This window comes from Onychostruthus taczanowskii, unplaced genomic scaffold (assembly GCF_017590055.1).
Source record: "Onychostruthus taczanowskii isolate IOZ18803 unplaced genomic scaffold, ASM1759005v1 scaffold2, whole genome shotgun sequence".
In the NCBI taxonomy this organism is placed as follows: domain Eukaryota; kingdom Metazoa; phylum Chordata; class Aves; order Passeriformes; family Passeridae; genus Onychostruthus; species Onychostruthus taczanowskii.
Window position 1 is genome coordinate 8,070,985 of NW_024499239.1, and position 20,680 is coordinate 8,091,664.

General features: G+C 39.9%; 2 protein-coding genes across 8 annotated transcripts in view; one reads left to right on the plus strand and one right to left on the minus strand.

Annotated features, from left to right (window-relative positions):
* Nucleotides 1–5,120: 5,120 nt before the first annotated feature.
* Nucleotides 5,121–10,658, plus strand: LOC121335249 (toll-like receptor 1). The gene is made up of 2 exons (XM_041403145.1): nucleotides 5,121–5,218; nucleotides 7,084–10,658. The coding sequence occupies exon 2, from the start codon at nucleotides 7,174–7,176 to the stop codon at nucleotides 9,577–9,579; it is 2,406 nt and encodes an 801-aa protein (XP_041259079.1). The 5' UTR covers nucleotides 5,121–5,218; nucleotides 7,084–7,173; the 3' UTR covers nucleotides 9,580–10,658.
* A 3,051-nt stretch (nucleotides 10,659–13,709) lies between these two features.
* KLF3 (Kruppel like factor 3) overlaps nucleotides 13,710–20,680 on the minus strand; it is a 28,478-nt gene continuing 21,507 nt past the window's right edge. For all 7 annotated transcript variants that reach the window (XM_041403148.1, XM_041403149.1, XM_041403151.1 and 4 more), the window contains 2 exons: nucleotides 18,863–19,023; nucleotides 13,710–17,707 (listed from right to left, as the gene is read on the minus strand). In XM_041403148.1, coding sequence (XP_041259082.1) covers nucleotides 17,526–17,707; nucleotides 18,863–19,023 — 343 coding nt within the window. In that variant the 3' untranslated portion in view covers nucleotides 13,710–17,525. The remainder of the gene's footprint in view (nucleotides 17,708–18,862; nucleotides 19,024–20,680) is intronic.

Here is a 20,680-nt window from a genome sequence, read left to right on the forward strand (position 1 = left end):
AGCAGACTAAAATGTGGAGCAGTTAGTATAGTCATGTGGAAGAGTGCTTCAGCTGCTGGATAGTTTGCAGAGCTGCTTTAATCACAAAATTGATACAGCTTTGTCAAAGGAGATCTTTTGCTAAAATTGGTTCATGTGAAAGAAAATTAAGGATCTTGAGAAGGTGCCTGAAGTCCAGAGCTCAAAATGGTTGCTAAATAGTTTTTGCTTGGGTTTGGTGGAAAAAAGGATAGGATCCAGACACAGAAGTTTGTGAACTTGGAACTTGCCAAAAACAAGGTTTGAGCAAGGAAGATAAGTTTTGTTGTTTTTTGTTTTTTTTTTAAGAAAAAAAAGGGTGAGGTACTTAATAAGTTTTTTTTAGTTTTTTTTTGTTTTGTTTTGTTTTGTTTTTTTTTTTTAAGAAAAAAAAGGGTGCGGTACTTCACTTTTTAGCATGGCATTACAACAAGGGAGAAGCAGTGAACTGACAGAGCTCTGATACCCATAAAGTCCCAGTACCATTTTGATGCATTTTTACTACCCTGACCAGAGAGGGTGGGATGCTCTCTTACTGCATCTGCAGTAACAGAGCTGCCTTCATCATATTGTCTATGTTTTGACAAACTCCTGACATCTCTAAATCATGCATTATTCCCTCTAGCTTTCTACTTTTTGTCTTCTTTGCCATATGTCTTACTTTATGCTTATTATTAAAAGAATCTGTCCTTTTCTGCTGAAACAGTATCTCTTGTAGCATGGCTATGACTTGTTGTCAGAAAGTCAATAACCAGTCAGAGCCTGAAAGAATTTCCCAGATCTTGAGACAGCAGGTAATTTAATGGTTTATTCACCGAGTTAGAAAAACTAACCACATTTACAATATTTACTTTCCTTTACAGAAACATAGCAGGCCCCTCTGTCTGTACTTACACTGTTTTAGCTTGAAGAAAGCCTGCCTGGGCTCAGACAAACATTCACAACTGCTGAAGATGATGACAGCAAGCTTCCTCTTTGCCCCAACAAGGGAAGATTTTTTGAAATACAAGAGCTAGATGACCATCAAGCAGGAAGTTTCCCTTCAAAAATGTTTTTCAACATGTAAATGAGAGAAAAGGAATGTTATGATGAAATCCTCATGTAGTATAGAATATTTACATTTTATCTTATTTCTGTCTTCCATTACTAGCAAAAGGTTTTAATTTTGATTCTTCTTTTTGCCTGAGGTCTAAGCAAGCTGAGATTTCTTGACCTGAAGCCTTGAACTGTGAGTGACTGTTTATGACCTGTAAAAAAAAGGTCAAATTTAACACCTTTAGCTCTCTCATCCCACTTAGCCTCAAAATTAATATAACACACCTGCAAATTGCAGACATTTCATTCAGGACTGTGGAAATAAATGTTTTCTGTGCTTCCTTCTTCCCCTCCCACTATTGCTTCAGTGAACTGAAGATGATTAGTTTGTTTTGCCTATCCCTTTCTCACAACCAGGGACAGCTGGATTATGTGGTACCTTGCTTGAAAATTTTCTTCAAAACCTCAGAGTTTTAGGCCAGTAATTCTTGAAACCTCTGCAATACAATTAACATCCCATTGTATGTAACCTTAAGAACTTATCTGGCTTCTGTTGGCTGGAAGACAGGGAAACACTCTGAAAGTCAGAGAGTTTCCAAGAAACCTTCCTGTTACTCATGTGGGAGCCATAGCCATTAGCAGAAATTAAGGAGTGGAAGGTTTCAGCAAGGCAAGCAAGATTTGTTTGCCACTTTGGAAAGAACTTGGAACTATGTGACCTCTGGGAATGTAGCTGATGTTATCATAAGCAGAAGTATATAAATACAACTCTCTGGTATTACAAGTTTCTGGATTCCAAAATCCTTGAATGAATAAATTGGAAAGGGTGGCTTTTAATGAGCATGGGCATCAATTAAAACTTGTACTTTGGAACCATAAGCCCACATACTATTACCTTTTCTTTTTCTATATGTATCAAAAAATTGATTAAACAGCTAAACGTGCAATGAATTATTAGAGCTAATTTCTCTGATTCCACAAGAGAGAATGAGTTTCTCCAGTGTTATTAGAATATTTCAAACAATTATCTCAGTCTCTGTCATACTCTCAACCCTTTCTATAAAACCAGCTTTAATCCATGAAGAAATTTTTCCGTGTTCATGGGGCCATGTGTAGTCTCCCAACACATGAGCCAGTTTATCTGCACAGTTTGGAAAGGGACTAACCTTTTCTCTGCAGCCTGGTGATGTGTGCCTGCATTTGGTACTGCACTAACTGCTGCTGCACTCTAGTTATCGGGAAAAGGGAGTGTGTAAATGTGTTCTGATATCAGATACTGTATCAGAGCAGATTCCTGGCATTTGATTAGTCATCTTGGTGACTAGCAGGAATGCTATTTTTACATACATAAAAATATCAACATACAAAACTGATAACATGGGAGTTAAACACCCTCCGAAACATCAAAAATGTGCAGAATGAAATTCAAGTGCAAAAATGGAAATGTTTTTATGTCTATTTAAGTAGTGTATAGTATAAAGGAAACTGACAGACAGGCAGACTTGACACAATGTGAGTTGCCTGCTGAGAGCTCAGCTCTTCTTTAGCTTTAGGAATGCTACAAAACACCTTCACTGAACTTTAGCTGCAAAGAGTTAGAGGAAGGAAAGGCACTAAAGGGAAAATAATGGAACTCTGGGGGATTCTGCTGAGAGGAGGGTTCAAAACCTCTGTGAAACCCATGTTTTTACGCAAGGCTTTGGTTAGTCTGTTTTTTCTTTTGGAAATACTTGGTGAGATTAACTATGATGCTCATTTGTAGTCACTGTTTTGTCAAAACAGTATTTGTAATTAGTAAGTGAGAAAATTGTGTGTTCTGCAAGGTGGCTCTGCATTACCAGTTTGATTTCCACAGCTTTGATCCTTGTCTATTTATACCAAAGCAAAATTAACTTGAGCATAAATGTGATAGTGTCTGCTCACTTTGACTTGTGGTGGCATTTAGCCGTTTTTCACCTACTTGACATACAGGTGGCAATGACAATTACAGGTAAAGTCCTTGATGTGACCAAACACCAACGTTGCAAACCTTTAATTATTGTATTAACTTTTCATGAGTGCTTTGGTGAGTTCATCTGCTGTGACTGCTTTAACCCCTGTCTTGCACATGTTAAGTTCCCTTCTGAAGTTCTTGTCAGAGAGATTCTTCACACTTTTGGCATGATGCTGATTCTGAATAGCTTTTCATACCTGGCCAGGGGTAGTTGTGGTTCCTCTCTGGGTAAATACTGATGACATACAGGCAGAAGTGTGAAGTGTCTTTTTGTGAACTCTAATAGAACAAACTGCAAAAAACCCCAGCAATGTAAAATTCAGAAATGGAACAAGGTATCTGCATGAACATGTGTGAGCTGACTACGGAAAAGATGGTATGTAGCTGGTACATTTTGAGATGCATGAACAGAAATACATTGCTTTTAGTTTTTGCCTGTCATGAAAAATGACTGAATCAGTAAACTGAAACCAGCCCCAAACAAAACTTCGCTGAAGTGGTTAGTAAAAATAAATTATGCAAGGTTCCTAATGGTTTAACAGAGGTATTCAGGAGTATCAGTTTTATTTTAACTACCTGCAAATTTTTCTTTAGGGCATACTGTTTATTTGAATGTGTTTTAAAGCTTCATAAAGAAAGGTGGTAACAAAATTAAACATACTACAACTAAAAGGTGGTTTTAATAGTTTTGTGTGCACTACAGTCAGTTCTGATGAAAGCTGATGGTGTTTTTGATTTTAACCATGCAGCAAATTTTTTTCTAGGAATTATATTCAAAGCAAAGCTGCCACTGTTTTGGCTAATTGTGGTATCATTGTTCAGTCGACAAGTGCCTTACTCTATTCAGTATCATGGATTGATTAATGCCTACCAATAGAAGCATCTCTTTTAACTTGGAGTCTAGATGGTACCAGCTGGCAAACACTCTTGCTGCTTTACTGAGAAACATTCATGATCCCTGGTCTTATCTTGGGTCAGAGATGTTGATTGTCTCCCAGGCTCATGTTCCTGGTCACAATATTAACTGAATGGCTGCTTTCTTGGATTCCTTCTGTGGATGCAACAGCCTGGTCAGAGGGCGAGAAAATGGGTTTAGTTTTTCACAGTGGACTTGTGAGACTTTTTAGGGAGTCATAGAAATCATGATAACTTGTTAATATAAACAACCTGCAGGTGGTGTTTTTCTACTCTGTTTTTCTGTTCTTCTCAAAGACTGTTTGTGAGAAAGATGTTTTTGCTAGCTAGCCAATCAAGTAGAATGTGTAAAATCTGTCTATAAAAGAGAGGATTTTTCATATTAAATGCGCTTCTTCTGCAAACCAGCCTTCAAGTGAATTTGTGTCATTTCTGGCTCAACGGTGACATCCTTCAGCCCCAGATTGCCCTATATTGTGCCATATTCTTTGTGGCTTCATTACAGCTGTCTTATAGGGAATATTCTCTGTTAATTTTTATAATTTTTTGGAGGAAGCCACAATGTGAGGTATCCTTGATAAGCATTCTAGTGTAAAGGTGATTGGCCTGTAAAGGTTTTTAACTGTGCCATTTTGCCCCTGTTACTAGCTTTTGAGATATAAGCTCATGTCATCCATCATTGTAGTCCACAATTAATGTAGTGGACTACATTAATTGCTCTCCTTGATGAGCAAAAAATTTTGTAAGAGTAGAGCTCTGCAAGAGATCTTGATATGAGCAAAAGGTGGAGTGAGGGTTCTGCTTCCTCTTTTCTGTGTGTGCAAAGAGGAGATGCAGTTGACGGATTTCTAGAACATCTGTGTAACATCAGAAGCAGACTTGAACTTGAACAGTCTTGCCAAGGGAAATATTCTATACTACAGATAGGTTTATTTCCTCTTAAACCAGCTAGTTATGTAAATATTACAGGAGTAAATGTATTTTTAGTCTGAACTGTTAAAAGTTTCCTTTCGTTGTGCTCTTAATACCTGCATTGTAAGGAGGTATCATTAATTCTTAGAATTGTATCTCTTGTTTAAAAAACACCTGGTTTTTTGGCTTCCCGAGGTAGGTAATTATTGAGGAATCAGCATCTCATGTGATATTCCCCATCCTGAAGATTACATATGTCTGTAATTCTATTTTGAGGATGCTAATCAAGTATGCAGAGGACTTTTGCTGGTTCTTCAACTTGAAGATGAATTCCATGCACAAAAGGTGGGTTGTATTTGCTTCATTATTTATAATAATTTTCTCTCTGATATATGTATATCTTGGACTTCATCAAATCTCAGGTGCTGGTGTTTCTTTGATGTTGGAAGATACTCTTACATTTTGAAGTTTCAGTGGAAACATTCATCTGAATTTCAGCAAAGAGGAAAGGGAGAAAAATAATTTGGTATGGCACTTTTAATTCTCAGCCATCTCTAATTTAATACCATTCTAGAACAGGATTGGAGGGGTAACCCTTGCTCCTAACTATTGCTTTTCTAGATATATTTGCTTTACTCTTTGACTGTCGCACTCTGCAGGGCTATAGAGTGTGGCTTGTCCCTTGTTGCAGTGTCTAGCATAGCATGTACAGTAAATTAAAACTCATCTGGTGCTGGGAGATGGACAGAGAATATATTTCTGGCTTTTTCTCCCTTCAGAACATTTCTTGCTTTATTACTGACATCCCTTTTGCCCAGGAGGAAGTTCCTCCAGATAGTTCTAGATCAAACTTTGATTCAAGAGTTAGATTATCAGCCCGGACTCTGAAGAATAGAGCCAACTGCACTTTGAAGGAGCTGGGTCAGATTTCCTGGTCTTGTTTTGTTGTGCAATTGATACTGTACTTTGACCAACCATCCCAGCTTCATTTCTTTTGTGTCCTCAGATACCCTAGCACAACTTTCTGAAGGTGTAATTTGGCCTCTCTATTGGATTCAATAGAGGTAGAAATACTTCAGTGATTTATTCTTTTAATGCTTTTGGTGATGTTAATTAAGAAAGAAATGGGTTGAGTCTGATAGGAAACTTGGATGGGAAGGGTTGAGTTTTTATATCAGTTAGTCAAATTATTAGGGTCTAGCACATATTATAAGCTAGAACTGAAATAAAAGAGTTTTTGGTTTCTATTTAACAAAAGATTACACAGGGACAGAATTTTAAAATTCTGGGGTTTTAGATCTTTTTAGCAGGGAAAAATCCGAATAGAAAATAAAACTGGGGATGTTTGTCTCCTGAAAATGTTTATGAGTTGTTTATGCTCCATGCAGTTGCTGTTCCCAGGGCTTTTCCCCACTTCTTCACCATGTTATCCCAGAGGCACCACTATGAGCCTCTGGGATAACATGGCGAAGCTATGGATGAGTTTGGCCTTGAACTCAGCTGCTACTGCCTCTATGGAACACAGATGAAGCCTTTAGCAGCTTCTCACAGAAACCAGACCTGTAGTCGCCCTGCTACCAAAACCTTGCCATACAAACCAAATAAAATGGACAGTGTAATTCCTCAGAATTCTTGGCTTATTGGAAAAATGGACTCTTATGTCTTTGTGCTATAGCAAGGAGAAAGCTGATAATCTGACCCTGAGAGGGTGCATGGCAATGTCCAGGGTCTATGAGGTGTGAAGAAGAATATCCTTTGAGTGAAGAGGTTGTTTTTGCACCAGTTCCTGTGAAGGTGGTTTTATTGGAGTTTTGTTCCCAAATTTGTGTGAACTTGGGAAGTATAGAAACAACAGATGGATGTTCTCCTTTATTTTGATGTTTGTTCTCCTTTATTCATAAATGCATTGATGTTGGTTTGTACCAGTTTTGTATTTTTTCATGATTGCTGAGAAATTTGTATTTCTTAACATCTGTGTGTTTTTAACACACTAGTGGCATTCCTCCCATTATAAGAGAATTAATTTATATTTGGCTGAGTCAATAATTAAAAAACTAGAATGAGGATGATTGATAAGAACTGAAAACAGGAGTATGTAAAAATATTTTTTTATTACATAGATTTTATATTGAAGTTTATTTTCACAATAAAAAAAGCAGCCTCAACCATTCAACAGCTTCATTCAATTTCATGTATTTTTTTTTTCATAGAGCTGGACTCATCAGTGGGACATATTGAACAGAAAACAAAGACATGCTTCTGTGTTTCTGTAAAAAACATAGATAAAGCTGGATAGCATAATGAGATTCCTCACAAATATCTATATCTTTACTTGTGCCTTTACATTCACACTATGGAATAATATTCAGCCAACTGTAGAAGATGAATTTATTGCAAATTATTCAAACAGTTTGCTAACTAATGTTCCAAAAAACATTCCAGTCTGTACTCAAGTATTAGATTTATCACATAATAGGATCTCTGGACTTAGTACATCAGAATTTATTCATCTTTCGGACCTTCAAGTACTAAATCTTTCTCATAATCTAATTACGGTGCTTGACTTGAGTGTCTTCATTTTTAATGAAAATTTAGAATACTTGGATTTATCTCATAATAACATTTCAAAAGTTTTCTGTCTAACGCTTGCATATCTTAGACATTTAGATCTTTCTTTCAATAAGTTTACTGCCCTGCCCATCTGTCAGGAATTTGGGAACATGTTTCATTTGGAGTACCTTGGATTAAGTGCTACGATGATAAGAATGTCAGACTTCAGGTATATCAAACACTTGCAGCTGCACACTGTCTTCCTGAACTTGGGAAACTTTTCACTGTATGAGCCTCGGAGTCTGACAGTCTTGACTACAAGGAACCTCCACATCGTTTTTGCAGCAAACCAAAACTTCACTTTTTCCCTCCTGTATGATGGAATGAGCACTTCAGAAAACTTAAAAATAGTTAACTTAAGATATACCTTGAGTTATAAAGACTTCCCCTCTCCACCTTTAATGCTTCTGAAGAAAATCAAGACAACAACTCTCACACTTGATGCTGTGGACTTACAATGGGCTATAATCCTGCAAATTTTTCTTCTTATTTGGTATTCACCTGTGGAACATTTGACTGTGAGAAATTTGACTTTTAGGGGACCCCTGGAGGAGCCAACTGAGTATGCCTTTCTACCCTTATTAAGCTCTGTGGAACAATTAATCTCTTTGGATGGCTCCATGAAAGCATTAACTTTGGAGCATGTTCGTAATAAGGTTTATTATTTCAACCAGGAGATTCTATACAGACAGTTTTCAGAGATGAATATTGCCAATTTGACAATAGCTGATGCATATATGCCACACATGCTTTGTCCCAACAGAACAAGCTCATTTCAGTATTTAAATTTTTCTCACAATGCCCTGACAGATGAGTTGTTCCAGAACTGTGGCACTCTCATGGATCTGAAATTACTTATTTTGCAGAAGAATAAATTTGAGAGCCTTCGCAAAGTGAGCTTCATGACCAGCCGTATGAAATCACTGAAATACCTGGACATGAGCAGCAACCTGCTGCGCCACGATGGAGCTGACGTGCAATGCCAGTGGGCTGAGTCTCTGACAGAGCTGGACCTGTCCTCCAACCAGTTGGTGGATGCTGTGTTTGAGTGCTTGCCAGTCAACATCAAAAAGCTCAGCCTCCAAAACAATCAGATCAGCAATGTCCCCAGGGGGGTGGCGGAGCTGAAATCCTTGGAGGAGCTGAACCTGGCGTCGAACAGGCTGGCCGACCTGCCGGGGTGCAGCGGCTTTACGTCCCTGCAGTTCCTGAACGTCGAGATGAATTCGATCCTCACCCCATCTGCTGACTTCTTCCAGAGCTGCCCAAGGGTCAGGGAGCTGCAGGCCGGGCACAACCCGTTCAAGTGTTCCTGCGAGCTGCAGGCCTTTATCCGCCTGGAGAGGCGGTCAGGTGGGAAGCTGTTTGGCTGGCCGGCGGCGTACGCGTGCGAGTACCCAGAAGGCTTGCGAGGAACGGAGCTCAAGGACTTCCACCTGAGCCTGCTGGCTTGCAACACGACGCTCCTGCTCGTGACGGCTCTGCTGCTGACGCTGCTGCTGGTGGCCGCGGTGGCCTTTGTGTGCATCTACCTGGATGTGCCGTGGTACGTGCGGATGACGTGGCAGTGGACGCAGACGAAGCGCAGAGCTTGGCACAACCCCCCCGGAGATCTGGGGGCCGTTCTGCAATTCCACGCCTTCATTTCCTACAGCGAGCGCGATTCGCTGTGGGTGAAGAACGAGCTGATCCCGAACCTGGAGAAGGGGGAGGGCTGCGTGCAACTGTGCCAGCATGAGAGAAACTTTATCCCCGGCAAGAGCATTGTGGAGAACATCATTAACTGCATTGAGAAGAGCTACAAGTCGATCTTTGTGTTGTCTCCCAACTTTGTGCAGAGTGAGTGGTGTCACTATGAGCTGTACTTTGCCCATCACAAGTTATTCAGTGAGAATTCCAACAGCTTAATCCTCATTTTACTGGAGCCAATCCCTCCGTACCTTATCCCTGCCAGGTATCACAAGCTGAAAGCTCTCATGGCAAAGCGCACCTACATGGAGTGGCCAAAGGAGAGGAGCAAGCGCACCCTATTCTGGGCTAACCTCAGGGCAGCCATTAACATTAACCTGCCAATATCCAGTGAAGCAAATGAGTAGGAGAGTGATGTTACACCTATGAGTAATATAAGTATGTGAATAACTGACTTGACTTTTTTGTATTAAACTCTGTTAATATTTTTTTCTGTTTTCTTACAACATTCCCAGTTTGTTGCAAAATGTGACACATATAGAAATTGCTATTGCTTATTCAAACCATCCAGGTAGTCAGAAGTCATCTGTAGTTGCCCATCACCAACAAAGAGAATGACAGAGAAATTTTCATGATTGACATAATTTTTAAGTTGTGTTTATTTTTCACTTTCCCCATTGAAAGCCATATTTGAAAGTAACAAGAATAGTGGTTTATTTGGTGTAATCAGGCTGCCAAGGCATAATTTAATCTTTGTTCTGATGTGAATGCTGTGAGGTTAAGATTGTAAGGATCTTCTTTCTTGGTTTTAATTAAATAACAGAAAGAAGAAAACTCTTGGTTGAATCCCATCCAGTATGCTGGTACAGTAAGTGTTAAGAGTACAGTATCCACACCCTTTTACCTGTTATCCCTTCCTGCAAATCTTTCCCTTCATCACAGAGAGACTTTCATGGGTATGTGCTGAAAAGTTGAATCCATTAATTCTTGTTTGATGTTCTTCCTTTGCTGTATTAAACATTACCAATTGCCTAGAGACAGATACCCGCCAAGTCATGGGTTCATAGAATTTGCTATTCAGTCTTCAAATGCATAGTTAATACCTGTAGTTATTATTTTTTATAGTATTGTAATATTGCTCCTTTCTGTTGTGATTCTATGAAGCTATACTGGGTTGCATGCTTTTTCTCTTTCCTAGTACTTAGAAACTTGATGTTTGGAGGTGAACCCCTTTTATCTCCAGGCTTCCACTGAACTCTGTTAACTTGCTCATTTAATGAGCAGGTGCTGAGGGTCATCACACAGGTGAAAAAAAGAGTAATTTTCCCTAGGAAATAACTTCTCTGCTAAAATCTTTCTGATTAAACTAATGGTGTTTGTTAGTAGGAGAAATAGTAACTTGCTGTGCTTGGATTCAAGAGTCTAATAAGTATCTAATTCTTTATCTGTTATTAAATTCCATGTGTCATTTCAAAGGTGATGTAGAGTTGTGTCATTGTCCTTACAGCTTAATGGAAATGTGAAGTCCTGAGATCACAACTGTGGGCAGCACATGAGGTGATCAAACTGGTAAGAGGATGTGATCCTTAACACTCACTGTGGTGGCTCACCAAGCACAGACCAGGTGTGGTAGATAGATGAAACAATGAAATTGAAGCTGTGGGAGAGCTTCCTGGTGTCCGGAGATGACACTGCTGGCACCCACCCACCAGTTCAGGTTAACTGGATATGATCGCAGTAGGATGCCAGGTGCCTAGCTCCTGAGTTTTGGAAAGAGCTAAAAATCCCTACTAAATCTTAATTGTCGCTCAATTATTTCCACACTCATTAAATCTGTATCTCTCCAATTTAGAGAGGATGTTGTAGGGGACCATGTCAAAGCCTTATCCTGAAATCAAGATTTAGTAGGGATTAGGGATGCTGCTGGATGAGAGGCTGGACAGGACCCAGCCATGGGTACTCCCAGCCCAGAGAGCCAAACGTGTCCTGGGCTGCATCCAGAGCAGCGTGGGCAGCAGGGGAGGGAGGGGATTCTGTCCCTCTGCTCTGCTCTGCTGAGACCCCACCTGCAGGGCTGCAGCAGCTCTGGGGCCCAGCATAAGGAGAATGTGGACCTGCTGGAGTGAGTCCAGAGGAGGCCACAAAGATGATCAGAAGGGCTCTGATCCTATTAGGACAGACTGAGAGAGCTGGGATTGTTCAGCCTGGAGAAGAGAAGGCTCCATGGAGATCTTGTTGAGGCTTTTCAGTAGTTCAATAGGGCTTATAAGAAAGATGAGAACAGACTTTTCAGCAGGACCTGTTGTGGTAAGACAAGGGGTACTGGTTGTAAACTAAAAGAGAGCTGATTTAGGTTGGATATAAGAAATAATTTTTTATAATGAGGGTGGTGAAACACTGGAAAAGATGGCCCAAAGAAGTTGTGGATGTCCCATCCCTGGAAACATTGAAGGTCAGGTTGGGAAGGGCTCTGAGTGATCTGATCCAGTTGAAGATGTCCCTGCCCATTGCAGGGAGTTGGACTAGATGACCTTTAGAAGTCCCTTCCAACCCAAACTATTTTATGATTCTATGATTTTATGATTTTACAATTTTACCTCTCTTGACACTTCTTGACACTTTAAAGTGGGGAATGCTATCGAGAAGTCTTGTGACCCTTCTTCCTGAAAGCCTTCTCCCCCTCCCAGGCCTTACAGCCTAACATGATTAGCAGTCACACTTAGTGCTCATGGGCTAGAAGGCATGCAGTCTATCCTGTTTACTAGACAAGAAAAGAGGAAGTAAAATTTCTTAATTCAGACTTTCCCGTCTCTGTAAATTTAATGCATCAGCAAACTGGGGGTTATGTCCTAAATAGTGTACAGACTGGGCTGTGGAGGAGTCCCTCACCTTTAAGACTGTTCTGAAATGTAAGTTTTAGGTGGGTGTGAAAGAAATAGTTTCTCAGGTCTGCCATGTATATTGTTTTGGAATATTAATGCTGTAAGAGCCCTTTATACTCTATCCATCCCACCTCACAGATCTTTCATGCAGATGCCAAATATTTTGGTTATGTACATACCATACACTACAGCTTCTTAAAATATATTTCTGAGTTTCTTTGATAAAGCAGACTCATTTTGTTATGGTTTGGTGTGTTGGTTGGTTTTCCTTTCTAAGTAAGCATTTGACACTATTTCTCATCAAGCAACATTGTGTTGGCTTAGTTAGTGTTCAGCCAGGCCAGAGTTTAATTTTAAATTTTTAAATAATTTAAAGCATATTTATGACTAAAAATCGCAGTAAAGACACAGAGATCAGTTTTAAATCCTTGAGCAGATTTCTGTGTATGACCGGATTGAACTCAGTGATAGCAAATAAGACAGAGGGAAGAGCTTAATTTCTCAAGAAATTTCTCATTCAAGAAAATGATTATCTTAAATTACAATCTCATGAATTTAAATTGTGCCTTTTTCTCAGACTAAGAGGGACACCCAGTGGTCGATGAAATTATCACTGCTTCCTGAAAATGACCACTCAGTGTACAATGTATGCAATGCTTTTTGACTCATAGTAGAACAGAGATAAATCTTTTCAGCTGGCAGCTGGAGTAGCCTCTTACAGGTGTGCAGGCTCACGAGGACAGGTCAGGATGAGCTCTTCCCATGGCAGCTGCCACGCTGGGGCAGCGGCCGTGACTCCCCCGTGCCATCGGTCCCTCCTGCCTGGATCTTAGAAGTGAACAGCATGATAATGAGCTGTCTCTGGCTTTGGAATGTGCAGTCCTCATTTTCAAGCAGGAGGCCAAGAAATACAAGCCAGTAATTTACTCATATTCTTATTGCTGTTTGCAGGCTTTAATTTTTGTGCCTCATTCTGCTGTACCTGCTTTCCCTTCTGTACATCCCCATGGCATAGCACAGGTGCTCACCAGGCTGATCTGCAGCATCCCAGGCAGCGAGAGAGAGACCAACATCCTGGTGCAAATACTTCAGCAGAAACGGGAAGTGTTAGAGATGCATAGTGAATTCAGCCAGGCCCCCTCTTCTTAGGCATCTGGTAAGGTGTGAAGAAATAAAACCCCATTCTTCATCATCATCATCACTGTTATCTCAGCACAGCCTGCAGGTGTGTCTGGGGGTGTGCAGGACTCGTGCTGATGCGTCAGCAGCCTCTGGCACCCCGCTCTGGGAGAGGCTGTGGGGAGCAGGCCCAGTCAGTCATCTTGTGAGCGATAAAAAAGGCAAACTCACGTGTTTGGGGCTCCACACCTGCCTATGGGCTAATTAGAATGCCCTAATTAGAATGACCTAATTAGAAGCAAGTACAACATTTTTATGAGCTTGCCACTAGACGTGCTGCAGGCCACAGCTCCTGCAGCACAAATCCCTTGTGCTCCTGCCCTGGGCCCCGAGTGGGGCACACAGCGGAGGTGGCCAGGCCAGGCAGAAGGGCCGCCCAAAGGCCCAGAGCCACAGGGCTCTCCTCCAGGCCGGCCTCTGACCCGAGCTCGGCATCACTGCTTTGTCATCCAGCACGTGACAACATGACCACAAACAACATTCTGAGTGTTTTATTAACAAGTGTAATACATATGCACTGTATACTAAATATACTAAATATACTAAATATAGTATGACGACTGTACAGTACAAATTTATGTTCACAGTTTGACATGACAAAATGTCATTACTGAATTCCCATTGGACTACCAAAGTAGAAACAGTGAAAGTACATTAAACATTCACATCTTTAGTAAGAAAAGATTACCAAAATGTCTCCATATTTGCAAGTTATAGTAATGCACGCTAGAAACCTTTAATTAGCCATTCTGTCTTATTAGCTTATAAAATATATTACATTTTATTTAAAAAATTCTGCATAGTTTATAGATGTATCAAAGTAAATAAAAATCCTTGCTATATTTGCAGGTGAGAGATGCTAAGCAAAAAGATTATTTTGACCCTCTAAAGTACATTAGGTGCTAATATCTGTAAAATATAATGAAAAACGGTCTAGCCCTCTTAAGAGATGTAAAATGCTTTGTAAATTATTTTAGGAAGGATTTGTATTTATCATGTTGCTAACTTTGGCAGAGACAGCATATTTGAACAAGATGTGGCATTAGAAGTATCACTGCAGAATGCCACGTGTATATTTAAATAAACCCCACACAATTAAAAACTAGTAATTTATTATAATCAAATAGCTTAAACAGGCACATTTTAGTAAAACAGTATTACCTGTTACACATGGCACAGTGCAATACTGTTACAGAGAAAGGTGGAAGGGGTTTAAATATACTTATTCTCCAGGATTAGGATTTTCTATCTAAACTAGCTTTTCTTTAGGCCATAGATGGAATAACTGGCTTTGCAAAATTTTAAAATATACTCAGTTTAATTGAGTATATTTTAAAATTGCAAGGTATCCCTCAAATCAAAGTTTGCTAAAATGAACCAATGAGCTGGTTAAGATGTAAATTCACACTCAGCTAGAAGTGTATTTGTTTGTGACCTTTTAGACATCCCACAAAGACACCACAGGCACAACTGAAAAATCCTACAAGGAAGGCATTATCATGTAATAATCTCTAATATTTATATTTAATATTTAAATTTCTGTTGTCCTAATTTGCAAGACACATGGATGAAATTTGAAAGTTCTGCTCAATCTCCACTGTATTGGACCCCATCATTAGCATACTTTCAGGAAAAAGGTACATAAGCTAATGAATTAACATCACAAATAACCTAGCCTAAATTATCTGAAGTAACTCTTAGTTACAAAGAAGTTCTGCTTTTAGGGTTCTGATTTAAAAAATATCAAAAAACATACTAATGACAACATTTTAGGCCTCAAAAGAGAAACAGAGCATTAGAAAGAAATGTTCCTTAAACCTCCTGAATTTTATAAATTTGCATTTTTAAGGTAAAAATGGGACCAGTTGCCATTAAGGTGCTTATTTTCTAGTATCTGTTTTTTCCCTCATCAACAGAACAGAGAATTGTTTTCATTGCAGGGTACTAAATGTCTGTAGACTTGTGACTGTTGCCACAGGACTTCCTCCACACAGCCTCTCAACCAGTGACACACCTGGATTTACAAAATTAAAACCTAATGCAAATTCTGCTACCACTGACCAAAAAAATATAAAATAGAAAGTCCACATTCTGGAACAGCTGCTCATTAGTATCAGTCTCTTTCCTACAAGTTTCTCAATGTCACTAACAATCTGGCCTACCAAGAAAGTAAAAAGAACTATTCATGTGCCAGGTGTTTCAGCACCACAGGTGAGCAGATGAGGGAGAGTTACAAGACACAAGGTGCAGCCCTACCAAGGTGGTGAGGATGTATGGAGCTGGAACAGAGCAATTGCTGTCAGAGCATCTTTCTACAGGAAGTACAGACCTCTCCTTCTCTAATTCCACAGGCATGTGGATGTCAGCAAAGCAGCTGGTAAAGTCCTATCACCAAATAAAGGCTCTTTGCACTCACACTCTTGTATCTCCAAGATTGTTTGGCATTGGGCTCCACTGGTTATAGAAGCACAGGCTACCTGCTCCACAAGCTCAAATATACCCACCTGCAGATGGACACTCCACCTGTCTCCTGCAGAGTTCTATGAAACTCCTCCTCCCCTCACACCTCCATTGTTCACTGGGTTTTTCCATAAGAAAGGAAAAGCCTGCTTCAGTATGTTTAACGTATAGGGAATGGCGGTTACCTTACAGAGGGCAAGGAAAGGAAACGCTCTTGTGTGTGAGTGCAGAGAATACATCCTGTTTCCTCGCAGTGCCACAAACTCTGCCAGCTAATACCGACAGAAACCCTCCTTTCAGAGGGCTCCCAGACAGGAACATTTCTAGGGACAACTGCAGGTTGCTTGAATTCAGTTTCTTTTAGCTACAGTTCTGTTTGCTAATGGGCATGATTTTAATGCAGTAGACATGTCCACAGGGAAGCAGCTGTACCTACCATCGAGACTGCCAGAGTCACAAACCAGAGTTAGGAACTGGACGATTTGGTATACGCTTTTATCCAAAACAGATACATGACTCAATTTATCATCAGAAGTACTTCATATCTGATGCCATCTTCTCATAAAAATATTGTGGATCAATAATTTTAAATACTGTAGTGTATACTGTTGTGAGTGGTACTCACAACAATACAGTTCAGAGCATTTTTGACTTAATGATTGCTATTTTCTGAAGTACAACAAAGAGAAAATATTTAGATGAAATGCGGGGGCATGATTGCAGGGGGGATAATCTATATCCCTGAAATGAGGTGCAGTAGGTTTCTATGAGCCATTTAATGCCAAATTGCAGGAGAGTACCATAGAATCACAGAATCATGGAATATGCTGAGTTGGAAGGGACCCATCAAGATCATCGAGTTCAACTCCTGGCCCTGCACAGGACACCCCAAAAGTCACACCATGTGCCTGAGAGCATTATCCAGATGCTTAACTCAAGACAGGCTTGGTGCTGTGACCACTTCCCTGGGAAGCCTGTTCCAGTGCCCAACCACCCTCTGGGGGAAGAACTTCCTGATGGTAAACCCCTGACTCAGCTTCAAGCCGTTCCATCCATACACTTGCACAGAAACCAGACATACAGAGACATACAGAGTCACACAAAGTCTTCCTTTAACAAATCCACTGGGGCATTATGCAACAAAAACAAGGATGTATACTACACTGTAATACAGATGACAGATGATATTGGCTTAGATGCACAGTATTATGTATGGACCAATTCCTGCCCATTTTTCTTCTTGACTGGGGTAAATGATACTATGACTCAATCTTTCTGTAAAGTAATTACACTGTTTAGATTTATTTCCTCAGTATTACTCACTGTTTGGGCAGAGAGGATTTCTAAATCAGGTGTCTTTCTAAAACTGTTGTATGATCCATATTGCAGAAATCAACACAGCTGGGAGAGTCCATTCATTGCATTGTTGAGCATAAAATCCCTTACAGGGCACATAAATAATAGTCTCTGGCAAGGACTAGCATTTTGGATATTCAGTAACATTTACTATTTTATCAGTATACGCTGGGTTGATTATATGAAGAAACCAACAAAAGCTGTTAGTTTAAAAATTCCCTTATTCACAAATGAAATACAATAAACATACTGAATGCAGAAAGGGTTTGCTTAGCATCCCCAGAAGGAAAAAAGAAGTGTTCACATTCTTTAGGTCTGACCCGTGGCAAGGACATAGAAGGGTTAGAGAACATCTGTTACTGACCATACGTAAGCTTTTAATGGTATAAACTCAGAGATCCAGACCAGCTGAATCCAAATTAAAATGCATGTGTAAAAAACAAAAAAGTGTGGCAGGAGTCAGGGACAGAAGACATTCAGACTAGCATGTGGCGTTTCCTGTGAAGAGCAAGATGGTCCGAGCGTGAAAAGCTGCGGTCACAGTCTGGACACTGGAAGGGTTTGATTCCCGTGTGCTTGCGGAAATGCCGCGTCAGTTCATCAGAACGAGCAAACTTCCACGTGCACCCCTCCCAAGTGCATTTGTATGGTTTTTCTCCTGGAAAAGGAAACAAAGAAGTGGAGATTTTAGACATGAACACATCAGTTCTGATCACGTAAGTTCACACGTAAATCTCATAGATTTATTCTACTGCCTTGCCAAATTTCAGTAAGTACTTCACTGCTTACAGAAAAACCCTCCAAACACCCCAAAGCTGAAGAGTACTCTGCGCTAGAAACTGTGTACTGACCAAAAAATTGTTACTTGCCACGACTTATTTTTTCATTGTCTCTCTGTTCCTCTCTCTGCTATATTAGCACTTGTTTTGTATTATGAAATCCAGAAGGATGAAGGTTTAAGCATTTGTTCAAGCTTTTTCAAAACCGGGATCTCATTTTCTAGCTTTCTGGGGGAAAGGACTGTGCTACCATAAAGCACAACAGGCAGAAATCTTGTGATTTCTGAAATTTAATGCAGTGTAAATGACTGGCATCACTGTGGCAAGTACCTCAACTTAAACTCTCTATCATTACTAATATGTCATCCTCCTCCTCTAACACCACTGTATTGCCCAACAGATAAATGGCTGGCTTGATGCACAACAGCCATGAACTGGGCTCCATTTTTCCTAAAGGATTACCCTTGTAAAAACCTTGGATGTATATATATTCATTCAGCATGCAAAGATGAACATTTCTGTGGAGAGCAAAGATGGGGATATGTTTACTGGAACACTCATTCAGATCAAAAGCACCATTGCACCAAGGTGGTTAGCATACCCATAGAGCAGATGTGATTGCATTTAGCATACAGTCCAGACTTCTGAAAATGGGCTACTCCCATAGAAATTACAGTCAAATTTAAGTGATGTCATAGGTGAGCCAGTGCAATTTGAACTGATTTGGTGTTTACAGGGTGTGCGGATTGAGTAAACTGCAAGCAACTGGACACAAAATGAGTGAAGAGCCAGTCAATGTAACACACATCAGCATGCACTGTGAACCTGTTCTGCCTTACATCTCTTATTGTAGTTTTTTTCTACTATGCCCTCTGTCTTTTGCTCAGCCTATAATTATTTTTGCAACAATGCCAGCTACCTTGTGTCATTTTGTTATTTACACATGTGGTCACCTGGCCATTAGCAGAAGTTACAAGCTTAGCCTACTATTTTACCACAGACTTGATGAAAGAGAAGCATAGCTATGTTCAGACCTGTGTGGGTTCTTCGGTGAGCCTTCAGGTGGGAGCTTTTAGTGTAGACTTTGTTGCAGCCTTCATAATCACATCGGTGTATTCTGCGTTTTCGCTGTGTGTCTGGAGATTCCACAGGTAAAGGTCTCTTTCCTGGCTGAACTATAACTGAAGGGTGATTCCTGCAAAGTTAAATTAATGTTAAAATCAAAAACATCTAGCACAGCAAACTCCAGCTAATATGATTCATAACAGAGCCTTTTATTCACTACCCCTCTGTCTCTTGGCAGAAAGAACAACATTACATGCATGTCGAAAAATTCAACAGGGTTTAGCAAACTTTGTGTATTTTAGAAGCAATATTTTTAAATGTTTACTCACTTTGTGGCATGATGTAGCCATTTTTACTACTTCCTAGCTATTTTTTTAAACTTTCAGAAGAAAAACCCTCTTCAGCTATGTGTTTTTCAGTCAAACTCAGATTTCTTAAATCCTGAGTGAACTTTTCTTGTATTTGCTCACTATTTTTTCCCCTTCAAATACAACTAATTTGATTGTAATTGGAAACAGCTATTCCATATTATTAAAGAAATTGTATCTTTAGGGTTTCAAAGCAGAACTCAATCTTTATTGTTCCAGCCACTCCTTTAAAATGTAATTAAGAATTTCCTGTTTGGTGCTGGCAGCAGGGTGCGGCCTCCCTGACGTCAATTCCTAAAAGTAGAGCTTACCCTGTGTGGCACACCCACAGGATGTCTGAAGTTGTCCCTCCACCTTCTTAAACATAAACTTTAGAGGCCCACAGGTACAGTGCAGGTAAGACACATACAAACTATATTCTGCTACAAACAAACTCATAAATGTTCATGCATGTGAAAACATACAGGCTTCTTAAAAGGTGTCTTCGACTGTTGAATGACACCCCTACTGTAGAACTGGGGACAACCTTGACTCTTTCTTCCACATCAATCTTAAAAAACATATGTTTGTAAAAAAGGTATGTGTAGAATATAATGTGCAGATATTAGCATTCCTTGTTGCAAAACCAGCTCCTCCATGCAACAGAAAGGAACTTTCTAGAACTCCTGTCTTTTCTGAGTTAATGTATTTCACATGTTTTTACCAATCAACTTATGTTTTGTTACACTGGGTTCTATTGGTTACTTACTCCAACTTCCTTTAGGGCCTAATTTTCAGAAACATTGAATTCCTACCTCTCTCAGCAAAATAAGGGGCATGTGCTAAAGACAGAAAATCTTGTGCATGGCTTAAGAAGAAAGATTTTTCTATGACCTCACAGCGTAGGATGGGGATAACTGATGTGGGAAAAGTTGAATTATGTTATTGATTCTTGAGAGTTAGAAGCTGGAAACTGGGAATCAAATTTGCTTTCTTGGGTGGTTCTGTGACTGTTGAGTGATGAACTCTTCAAGTACACATTAAGTCTAGCTAAAAATATTATAATGGCAGGAAACCCCAGATGGTGATGTTAGACAGAGACACACACACACTCTTAAATAAGAAGGCAGGCTTCTAGCTTCCAAAGAAACAGCTCTCCAAAGCAATGCTCAGTTTCAATGCAGTTGCACACCTATCTTTTTGGACAAGCTCAGGCTTAGGACAGCAAGCAGACTTTGTTTAAAATCATTATGTTTGGAGGCTAGTCATGGACATGGTAATATCTGGGAAAAGGGAGAAAAAGGATATTGGCCATACACCCTTTGTGATTTAGATTTTCAATCTACAAGTCTGGAAAAAGCACTGAGAATGTCTTCTTCTCCCTTTATGGGACAGAAGGGTGGCAAGACAACAGAATGCTATCAATAATCAGATAGGGTG

Coding starts and splice junctions, on each gene's coding strand:
- LOC121335249 (XM_041403145.1), top strand. CDS start 7,174: ATGAGATTCCTCACAAATATCTATATCTTTACTTGTGCCTTTACATTC.